Consider the following 11,854-nt stretch of genomic DNA (forward strand, 5'->3'; position numbering starts at 1 on the left):
ACATCCATCCACGTCATTCAGTTCTGTTAAAGTGAAATGACTGAACTCCAATAGAAGATGATTTAAAAGTCTTTGGTCAGAGATCAAACTTGTAATGCCTTAACTTTTAAACCATCGCATTTGCATACTTTCTTTCCCTTTATTTTTGGGAAAACTCTAGCTTAGAGTATTGAGAAAAAAAAAAAAAAGGAAGACCTTATAAGTAAAACTATGAAAGTAAAGACTGTTTTAAATTGTGTATCAGATTTTATAATTTTTGTAAGCTTTTTTTTTTTTACATGGTTACGCTTATTTAATCGATTTGAGTTTAAAATTTAAGTCTTATTACAATAAAAAATTTTCAAAAACAGTCACATTTAATTTTTTTACTATAGTAAAAAATTTTCATATAAAGTCATATCTCAACTTGAATTAGCGAACTAAACGGGATATAACTTGTAAACAATGGCGTAGACTAATTTAGTTTCTTGAATCTTTTGAATTATACTCACCCTGCTTAATTCATTTAATCGTTGGTTAAATATGCTTTAGTCGATTAAATAAACTTATCGTAATATTGTATCATGATAACGGTGTGAATTGACACAAAAATATGTATTCTTTATTCATGTATTATATATTATGTAATAAATAATATCTTAAAGAATTCACTAGATTCATTTGAAATTTGCACGCAACCTAACACCATTCCGACTCCCACCAAAAACAAAACAATAAATTATGAGAAGACTCGGCATTTTATAAACAAATAATTGAAGGGGAAAAAAACACGTAAAGCTTGAATAAAAAAATGTGAAACACAATATTGAGACCTTTTTGAGTTAAAAAAAAAAAATATTATAAAATAATTAAAAAAAAGTGAAGTTAAGAGGATATTTCCGTGCCCAAAAAAAAAAAAAAAAAACTTTTCCACAGTTAATGCACAATCAACTCGCCCCATTTGACCTTTTCTTTGCCACTGCTTTGGCTCCAAAATCCCAAACTCACAGTCACAACTAATATAAATTCTACTCAAAACTCCTTTCTCTTTGTCACATTTCACAAATATATACAAAAAAAAAAAAAAAAAAGAAACCTCACCAAAACCTCAACAAAATTATACTAGAACACCAATACCACACCGTCATGGCTACTTCTGACAACATGGCGGTGGGCGGCGGCAGCGGCGGTGGCACAACAATCTCCGCCATCCATCCCGACATCATCCAGGCCCACATCCTCGCCCGTCTCGATGGCCCCACTCTCGCGGCCGCCGGATGCGCCTCATCGGAGCTCCACGCGCTGTCCGCCGACGAGAATCTGTGGCGTGACATCTGCGCCACCATGTGGCCGTCCGTAGCCAATCCCGCCCTCCGCCGCCTCATCTCCACCTTCCCCGCTGGCCACCGCTCCTTCTTCTCCGACTCCTTCCCCGTCCTCGACCGCGTCCCGCCCCAAACATTCAATCCGGACCCTCCATTCCTTTCCTCCGGACTAATCTCCGCCGTTGACATATTTTACAAGGACAAGCTCATCTTCTCCAAGGTCAAGGAAACGGAAACCCTAACCGAGTGGTTCCACTGCTCGCCATTCCTCGTGGACCTCCTCGACCCGAAGGACTCCGTCCAAACTCCGATCCAACGCGCCGCCGTCGACGACGGCGCGTGGCTGAAACACCTGGAGGAGAATTTAAAACTCAGCTGGATCCTGATCGACCCGACCCGGAAGAGGGCGGCAAACCTGTCGGGTCGGGGGGCGGTGTCTGTCGTACGCCACTGGCTGACCGGGGAAATTCAGCTCCGGTACGCGACGATCATGGACGGACCGGCGTCAACGCCAGCGACGGAGCACGTGCAATGCGGGATGATGGTCACGTGCGGTGGGGAGGAAGGAGATGAGGTGCGCGTGAGGGAGGTGGGGTTGCACGTGGAGGACACGGAAGGGAGGCACCTGAGCGGGCAGGAGAGTTTAGTGGTTTTCAGGAACGCCATTGAAGGAGGGAAGAGGAAGAAGGAAAATGGAGTTGGAGAAGGGAAAGAGAGATTTGAAGAGTTCTTGGTGAAAAGAAGAGAGATGAGAGAGAAGAAGCAGAGGAGAGAGAGAGCTCTTGATTTGGCCTGCATTCTCACTGGGGTTTCCATTTTTGTGGCTTTTTGGTCATTTGTTCTCTTCAGATGACGATCGTGAGGAGTTCGTTATGACCGTTAGTTAAATGGTATAGGCACAGAAATTACATTTCTTTTTTTTATTTAAAAAAAGCTCTTATTTTTTTTCTCAATTAATTTCATTGATTTATTTTTCTTTCTAAACCGAAAAATTATACATATGAAGAAGAAGAAGAAGAGGGTGATGAAGACGAGGAAAATGATAGATGATATGGTTAACTTTGTAAATATCATTATCCGAGTAAAGCTTAAGTCATATTTTTCTTTTTAGAGCATTTTTCTTTATGTAACCCAGTAATTAATCTTACACTTTTTATTTTAGTTCATAGATTTAGAACTATGATTCAAAATCATTTTTATTTTACGTGTATTTCAAATTCTCCTTCTAAACGTCCCATTAGTGTTTGTACCTGTTGGGCTTTGGAATAATAGCACAATAATTAACAATTGGACAATAGACAATTTCTTAGTTCTACCCAAAAAAAAAAAAAAGTAGAATTTCTTATTAATTTTGTTAGTATGAAAAAACAATTAGATTAAGGTTACAAAAATTTGATTAAACACGGACACAAGGTTAAGAAAAGAAAAAAAATATATATATATTAGAATTCTACGATATTGGTATGAAAAAATATCAGTAGGGTTCTATTTTAAATTGTCAATATATTTTATATATATATTAGAATTCTACGATATGGTATGAAAAAATATCAGTAGGGTTCTATTTTAAATTGTCAATATATTTCAGGTTTTATCACTTTTGAGAACCATTTGAAATTGATTCTAACCAAAAATAATATTCGGAAACATACATCAATTACCGTGAAAAGCTCCAAAGAAATAATCCAAAGTCCTAATTTCATTTCCATTTCACCATTCCTAATTTTCTACCAGAAATAAACAGTCAATACTGGGCCCTAAACCCAAGAAACTTTGGGCTGAGCCTTAACTTGCTGACATCCTATATGGGCCATCAAAGGCCCAAAAATAGTCAAGACTTGGCCCTAAACCCAAGAACACATGAAAAATCAGCGTGATCCGCTGCTCGTGGTTGTAGGAATGAGATATCGAAAGAGGACCCCACTTTATCCAGAAAATTTCCACGTGGCAGTATTTGATTGTAGGAAAGAATCATCTAATGGAATTGCAATCTATCTTTACCGCGAAAATCTCCATCACATAATGTGAGTCGTGACAAAAACTCTCACAACTCCTTAGAACAAGATCACTCACCACCACAAACTACATTTCTGAGTTTTTGAGACAATTTGCAGAGAGAAAGAGAGAGGCAACGGAAATGGCAACGACTATCGCAACCGCATCAACCGTCGCGGGGCTCGGCAGCTCCTCCCTTTGCTCCACCAAGAGAACAAGCCTCTCTTCAGGTGCTCACTCGATCAAATATTGCTATTTTCCTATAAACCCAAATTGTTGGTTTTTTAAACCCGTTTAATTCGCTGATTTGAGTTTTTAATTTGAGTTGATATGTGATTTTATGTGATTATTTTTTATTGTAGTAAAAAAGTTAGATGTGACTGTTTTTTAGAGTTTTTTACTGTAACAAAACTCGAATTTTAAACTCGAATCGGTGAAATAAACGGAGCGAATATAAACATGGTAACACTACTCAAAAATAAATAAATGGATATATAAACAAGGTAACAATTAATGTGCTAAGCATCCTACGACGGTGTAATAAATTTAAATGGTCACATAATGTCGCAATTTCTTCTTACTCTATTTATACTGTTAACATGCAAGCAAGTGGTGTTGTTTGGCAGATTTTGGTTATTAAGTGATGTGTAGTACTAAATCACATTCATAGAATATTTGACCTAATCGATCTATAACTATAATAGAAATTAGAGTGTGTTTATTCAAATTTTGGTAAAGTTATTGTCTTTTTTTTTTTTTTTTTTTTTTTTTTTTACTTTTTTGGCTCTTTACCCCTTATTTTTTGGTCCCCTTTCTTCTTTATTTGCTTTTTAGTCCCGTATATTTGTTTTTCCTCCCACTCTTATTTAATCTTATTATTTTAGTCCATCATTTTTGTATTTTTGTTTTTCTTCCTTTTTTTTTTTTTGGCTCTCCTTCCTTTTTTATTTGCTCGTCCCTCATTTTTGTTTTTCCTCTCACCCTTATTTAATCTTATCATTTTAATCCCTCATTTTTGTTTTTTTAATTGTTTTTCTTCCTTTTGTTTTTTAATCCCTCTTCCTTTTTTGTTTGCTTATGTAGTACCTCATTCTTGTTTATTTCCTTATTTTCATTTTGAATTTAACATTTGCTAATGCCATGCCATCCTTTCATACTCGCAACAAAATCTCATTAAGATCCAAGTGAAGCGTCCACGCGTGCTTTTTAACTAGTTTTATGATAAAAGTGTTAAATACTCGACATTATTCTAAACCGCTTGATGATCATGATCAAACTCCATTAGGTGATCATTTTTTTTCTCTTAATATCATATAATTTCTATATTATTTTACGGTTTTAACTATTCTACTAGTAGAGTGCCATATTTTCTAATACCCTACTGCTGAATTCTCCACAATTAACATAACTAATATTTAAAGCTAAAATTGGCAACCAAAGGTATTGGGCAACATTTTTTTCTCATAGCTTTTGAATGAGAATAATTAAGGTATTAATCAATATTTGTTGTTATTGTAGGCTTTTTGAAGTCCAGCGTGGCAGTTAGAAATCCTCTGAAGCAAGTGAGCGCTTCCGGTGGGAAGTTTACCTGGTAATTAAGATAGCATCACTTTAGGTCCCGTTTATTTTACTGATTCGAATTTAGAATTCGAGTTTTGTTACAGTAAAAAGCTTTCAGAAACAGTCACATCTAACTTTTTTATTACAGTAAAAAGCTCTCACATAATGTCACATCTCAACTCGAATCAGCGAACTAAACGAGTCCTTAGTTTGTTTTAGTTTTTTGGTTTGAGATGATCATGGCCGTTGATTTTTAGACTGTGATCATGATCATATATATATATATATATATATGTATATATATTCAAGAGTGATGAATGACATGATTAATATTAATGTTGCATGGGAATGGAATATATATAAATATGCATATATAGCTTTGAGAGAGATTGGCTGCGGAGGGACTTTAACGTTATAGGATTTGGACTGATCGGATGGTTGGCGCCTTCAAGTATACCGGTAATCAACGGCAAGAGTTTGACGGGACTTTTCTTTGAGAGCATTGGCGCTGAGCTTGCTCACTTCCCAACCCCTCCTGCTCTCACTTCCCAATTCTGGTTAGTAACTAACCTCATTTTTTTAACTACAAAAAAAAAAAAAAGAAGCAATTTTTAAAATTTTAAGCTTAGAAATTTAAATTCTACATCTTATAGCAAAAATAAATGCGAAGATATTGTTCGACTATGCTTAGAAAGGAATATGAAACTAACGTTGTGCTTACATGTACATGTACATATTTTTAGTGCCCGTAATATTATTCTTTATTCTTTTTTTAAAGGGATCTTCATTTTTTATCATGAATTCTCTTGTCATATGCAGTTATTATTCCTTTAAAATTGGAAAATGTGAATTAATTACCAATAATAAGGAAAGGCTAGAAGACAAAAAAACAATAATAAAAAAGGTCCCACCGAGATTTGAACTCGGGTTACTGGATTCAGAGTCCAATGTCCTGACCACTAGACCATGGGACCCTGTTTCTTCAGGTTTGTACTAACAATCTATAATATATTTACAGGCTGTGGTTGATCACTTGGCATTTGGGACTGTTTATTGTCCTCACTTTTGGGCAGATTGGATTCAAGGGAAGGACTGAAGACTACTTTTGAACCCGATCCTATTTTTATTTTATTTATTTTTTCTGTGAAGTCTATGTATAATATTCAGTTTCCCAGCTTCTTGGCCTTTCTTCTACCAACTTAATAGCAGACTCCCTTTCTTCCTTGTATCCTGGTGTACTATTTGTAACTTGTGTGTTTTAATGTGTTGGGGCGGCCAAACTAATAACACAAGAAAAGTGTGGGAGAAAAATGGAAATAAAAGAAAAGTATATACCAAAACCCAGCAAATTTCCATCTCCTCTAATTGAGATAGTTCCAAATTCACTTTAAAATGACTACTCTACTCTAGCTAACTAATAAAATGGATTAGACACTTTAAACTACAATCTTAGGCTCTGTTCATTTAACCGATTTGAGTTTTGTTATAGTAAAAAGCTCTCATAAACAGTCAAATATAACTTTTTTGCTACAGTAAAAAGCTCTCACATAAAAGGTCTGTTTAGTTCGCTGATTTGAGTTTTTAATTCGAGTTGATATATGAGAGCTTTTTACTGTAGCAAACAAATTAGATGTGACTGTTTTTTAGAGTTTTTACTGTAAAAAAACTCGAATCAGTGAAATGAACGGGACTAAAGTCATATCTCAACTCGAATAGCAAACTAAACGGACCCTTAAATTATTTTCTTGACTTGACACGTAATTTGAGATATTTCTCCCCGGTAGTACGTGGTGCTCAAGTTAATATATTGGGATCCCACTAATATTGCATATCTTCTCTAGTTGGCAAAAGAATCCGTTCAAATTGATTTTCTTCAAGCTATACATGTTTAAGAGAAAATTTGATTTGGTTAGACCATATCTGATTGGTCAAATCCCAAAATCAATTGAGGTTGGCAACAATATAGCTGGATTAAGTTAGTGCTAGAATCAAGGTTTTGTGATGCTGAACTTGCAAGAGCTGAAGAAATGCTCTAATCATGGAAGACGAAACAGCAAGTATTCTTTGCCCAAAAAAAGAAACAAAAAGCACAAATAAAAAAAAATAAAAAAACAAGACAAAGAACACAAAAATAAATTAAAAAAAAATGTGTTAAACACCATAATTAATATAATGCGACGCTCATTGTAAAATTACTTTTTATTAGTTAATGCTCAGTACTGCTGACACCCATTAAATTCGTGCAAAAAAAAAAATTTTGAAGCAAGGGAACTAAAAGTCAAGAGATGAAAGAAAAATAAATAAACATATAATTTTCAAGAAGATTTGAGGTAGAAAATCAAATGTAATAATTTATCTCATGTATAAATTCGTCCCAAGTTATAATTAGTTTTCTTCAGTGTTTGTCTCATTATTCTATTTCAGAGTACATCGATCATGTACCCGTAAAGTATAAGATATTTGAGAAGCATGATAGTAGATTAGGAGGAGTGAAAAGCTCATTACGAGTAACAATCAACATATCAAAAGAGAAACAATGAGATGAATAGTGGAAGCAACGAGGTAAAAATTGGGATTAGAACTATACACAAACAATATCTATACTTGAAAATTAGATTTTTACGTTTTTTTTAGGAGACGAATAATGGAGGCAACGAGATACAAATCGGAGTTAAAACTACGCATAAACAATATCTATACTTAAAAATTAGATTTCTACGCTTTTTTTATCTTGTTTTTGGTGATTGTTTTATATGTATGGATTATCATTATGGCCTTCAAATTCTACTGATTCAAAGAATCAAAACTATAAAAGCATCTTATTAGAACTCAATGCAAGAAACCTTCCATGTGCATCGTCAGAACGTCCATGTTTAAAAAGAATCATTAAAACTAATAAAAAAAATGACAAGACCTAAGAATTCTTACGGTACAAGACAAAGTAAGAAATAAACTATTAAAATAGAGACTTGAGATTTGTCGTCCCGATTCATCCATAAAATAATGCATTATTGATGGACACAGCTATTTGTTATTTCTCCCCATTTACTTTAAGGCCTCGTTCACTTCGCGAATTTGAGTTTTCAATTCGAGTTGAGATGTGACATTTTTTGAGAATTTTTCACTGTAGTAAAAAAAGTTAGATGTGATATTTTATAAGAATTTTTTACTGTAGAAACCTAAAACTGAAAATTCAAATCGGTAAAATGAACGAGTCCTAAGTCTTTTACGTGCTTCTTTTTTAAGGTAAAACTATTGTTTTAAGGGTTTTTCTAGGTAAAGCTATTTAACTATCCTACAAAGTTATTTATATAGTAAATAAATTGGTATGAAAATCAAACTGCCTAATAGGCCTACCAAAACCGCCTAAAAATTGAGAAGTTATGGATTCGAGATTTCACAAATTACCAAAAAAAGGGTAAAAGAGACAAATACTTTTTAAAGGCTCTGAGTTTGAATTTCTACCTCTTTTTTCTACCTCTTTATTCTTGAGACAAATAAAGAGACAAATACTTTTTAAAGGCTCTGAGTTTGAATTTCTACCTCTTTATTCTTGATTAACATCTTTTTTAATCAAATAACTATATTAGTCAAAATTTTCACATACTTGGTGGTCCCCGAGATTACTGCTATAGCCGAAACGACTAGGAAACATAAAGTGCACCATCAGATCTTTTTGTGACCAGCAAAAGCAAAAAACCTATATTAGTCAAAATGGTATTAATCAAGAGTGAACGATAAAAATATAGACTAATGTATTCTAAAAGTAAGTTCAGCGATTTAAAAAAAATGCATAAACCGTCGAAAACATGAGCTATTTACCCTAAAATTCAACCAGTTTGAATGTAAAACAAATTGGCAGGACTAGACATAATAGTTCTGTAGGTACTATGACAAAAGTAATTTACAAGAAATGGTATGTTCAAATAGATTTGAAAATAAATAAAGAATTTCAAATTAATGCAATTGTTTTGTTTGATACAGGAGTTGATCTCAATTGTATCAAAGAAGGAATTATCCAAAAATATATATTTTGAAAAAACCTAATCACAAATAATTGAGGATGGCTCATTCAATTGACGTTAAAGAAGATATTAAGCTCTTTATTAGTGCTAATAGTCACGACCACCATGATCAGTTAGCTAATCTCCAATGACGTATAAAATACATCCTCCCTTGAGAAGTATATACGCATTTCTAGGGTATACTGAAATTTAGTCAAATTATCTACGTATTTTTGTTTATTTAACCATCGAAGTTCAAGTGCCTTGGTCATGTTTCTTTTGCATAGTTATTGGTGTTCAACGGTAAAAAGCTTTCGACCAAGAGTTTGTTTGATCTGGATTTTGAGGTCTAGGATTCATATTTGGTGTTGAAAGAAATTTTACACAAACCAAAAAAATAAAAATAAAAACGGAAATAGTAGAAAATAAGTCAATATGAAAAGCATAATAAAGTATATAAGTCAATTTTTAATTATAGAAATTAATAGACCATAACTTGGCAAGTTATGGTTTATAACTAGATAAGTTATGGACAAATTTATCAAGTTATGGTTCATAGTCAGACAAGTTATGGACAAAAATCGTGAATTATGGATAATAACTTGTCAAGTTATGGTTCATAACCAGACAAATTATGAACAAAAACAGTAATTAGACCTATTTATTAACTTATGTAAACTATTGATCTATTAATTTTAATTCATCTCAAGTCTTAACATATTTATCTCTTTCTCTCAAATAAAAATTACGAATTTAATTATCTAACGAAAATGAACGATTTTTCTGTTTGCTTGGATTTTTAAAAAAAAATCTTTTTATTTCTTTTGATGCCCTCACAACTTACAAGATGTTAATGGGTTGAGCTAAAATATCAAATATATATTTTTTGAGAAAATTGTTGAACTAATTTTAAAAAATGTGAGTTTAAATTTTTATTTTTTATTTTAATTAATTAAAATTCTTTTAATTAATATAATTATTTTATTAAATATGACATATTAACCAAAAAAAATAAGAGATAAAAATTTTAATTCCTGCATTTTAAAAGTCTTTGCCTCATTTAAGCCAATCCTGCCACATTTAATTCGCTCTGCGCTGTTTGCTTTTACTGTGAATAATCGCATTCAAGGCTGTGAAGGGGTTAAAAATCTCAGTGCCGTTGGAATTGTGGTCCCCAGGACCCCAACCAAATAAAAATGGATTATTAAATTGTGAAATTGTACGTGAACCGCATGATTCAAATGTCACATATAGGATCATGCGGTTGGGGTTGGCTGATGTTGACAAATAGTAGAGCAGTTGAGCAGGGTTAATCTACGGCTGTTGTTACCTTCGCTCGTTTTGTTGTTCGTTATTGGTTGTCATCTAATAATGTTATATTAATTCCCTTCAAAATAATAATAATAATAATAATAATGTGATATGTACTTGTTATTAAATTAAAAATATACATAAGCTTAAATGTTGAATTTCTACATTATTTTCCACCTACTTTTCATTGAAAACTGAGGTACTTATTCTTCAAAACTTAGGCTGTGTTTGGAATTGATTCCGGTTTTATTTTTTACGTATTTTGAGAAAGAAAAAATAAAAATATTTTTAAAACAGCATTTAGCGCAATAAAGATTAAAAAGGAAATGAAAATGATTTTTTTGTTTAGTGTAAAACGAGAGAGAAATGAAAAATGACTTTTAGTCGTTTTTCATTTTTTGTTTTCGTTTTCTCCTCTCTCGAGCAGAGAAAAAGAGAGATATTAATGAGTTTTTTATACTGAAAATAATCTCTTGATAAAATTACCAAACGCATTTTTAAAAATGATTTCTGTCTGAGATTGACAACGTTTTCATTTTCATTTTTATACAAAAAATAAAATTATTTTAGAATGAGTTCTAAACGCGCCCTTATTGTTTTAAACCAGCTCTAGTATTTACATGAATAAACATTATAGATTGTGTTAAAACTTAAAGAATAAAAAATACATGATATATTCTCGGATTTTTGAGATTACAGTATTTCTTTGGTTTGTAGTTAACTAATTATTTGAAATTGGTACACGCAAAATTAAAATTATTAGTCTCTAATAAGAAAAAAAAAGGTGATCATACAAAATTATATAGTCTCTAATTTTTTAGATTGCCACATTATAATGTGATCTTACTAGTAACGAAGCTTCGGAATTTTTACAATAGGAGGCCTATAAAGGGAAATTAGAAGTAATTTTTTATTGAACAGAAATGTGTAATTATATATTTTAATTATTGAGTGAGAGCATAAGTATATATTTGTTTATTAAGTGTAGGCAATATTATTGTGTTTTTAGGAATATTATAGGAATATAAATTCATGGCCCGTTTAGTTCGCTAATTTGAATTTTTAATTCTGGTTGATATGTGAGTTTTTTATTATAGTAAAAAAAATTAAATGTGACTGTTTCTAAGAGTTTTTTACTGTAGCAAAATTTGAATTCTAAAATCGAATCGGTGGTGAAATGAACGGTTTCACAATCTGACATTCTCTCACTTTACAATATATGTACTTCCGCCATTAGATGGGGCGTAATGTATCATGTAGTATTTTTTTTTTTTTTTCACATCCAACCACATAATTCTCTGAATAATTAAACAAAAAGTTAACAATAATGATGGCCAGTAGTTATGGCGGTTTATAACTTTAATCATTGGTTTTACATGATCTTATATAATTGGACGTGGACTATTTATTAACAATTGGAACAAAAGCTAATAATAGGTATTATGATATTCATGTGATTGTCGTCTATATATGCACTATATTATACTTGTATCCATAGGCCAGACCAACAAAAGGAATGGGCAAAAACTAATATAATTGTCAATTTTTTTTCCTTTCTTTATCATTACAGTGAGTGCATATCTATATATTAGATATGACTGCGTGATTTGACAATAAATTAATCTTTTTATATACCTGTGTATATGATTACCACAATCATCATGTAATTAATAACGTAAT

General features: G+C 32.3%; 2 protein-coding genes and 1 non-coding gene across 3 annotated transcripts; 2 read left to right on the plus strand and 1 right to left on the minus strand.

Annotated features, from left to right (window-relative positions):
- The first annotated feature begins 1,001 nt into the window (after positions 1-1,001).
- Positions 1,002-2,414, plus strand: LOC21399363 (F-box protein At2g27310). The gene has a single exon (XM_010103719.2). It carries the CDS (start codon positions 1,126-1,128, stop codon positions 2,155-2,157), a length of 1,032 nt encoding a protein of 343 aa, XP_010102021.1. The 5' UTR covers positions 1,002-1,125; the 3' UTR covers positions 2,158-2,414.
- A 925-nt stretch (positions 2,415-3,339) lies between these two features.
- Positions 3,340-6,087, plus strand: LOC21399364 (photosystem I subunit O). Its single transcript, XM_010103720.2, has 4 exons — positions 3,340-3,529; positions 4,818-4,890; positions 5,237-5,416; positions 5,878-6,087. The coding sequence occupies exons 1-4, from the start codon at positions 3,442-3,444 to the stop codon at positions 5,966-5,968; spliced, it is 432 nt and encodes a 143-aa protein (XP_010102022.1). The 5' UTR covers positions 3,340-3,441; the 3' UTR covers positions 5,969-6,087.
- TRNAQ-CUG lies at positions 5,762-5,833 on the minus strand. Its single transcript has one exon. It is a non-coding gene; the product is annotated as a tRNA-Gln (tRNA).
- Positions 6,088-11,854: the final 5,767 nt, after the last annotated feature.

This window comes from Morus notabilis, unplaced genomic scaffold (genome assembly GCF_000414095.1).
Source record: "Morus notabilis unplaced genomic scaffold, ASM41409v2 Scaffold133, whole genome shotgun sequence".
NCBI classification, from domain to species: Eukaryota; Viridiplantae; Streptophyta; class Magnoliopsida; order Rosales; family Moraceae; genus Morus; species Morus notabilis.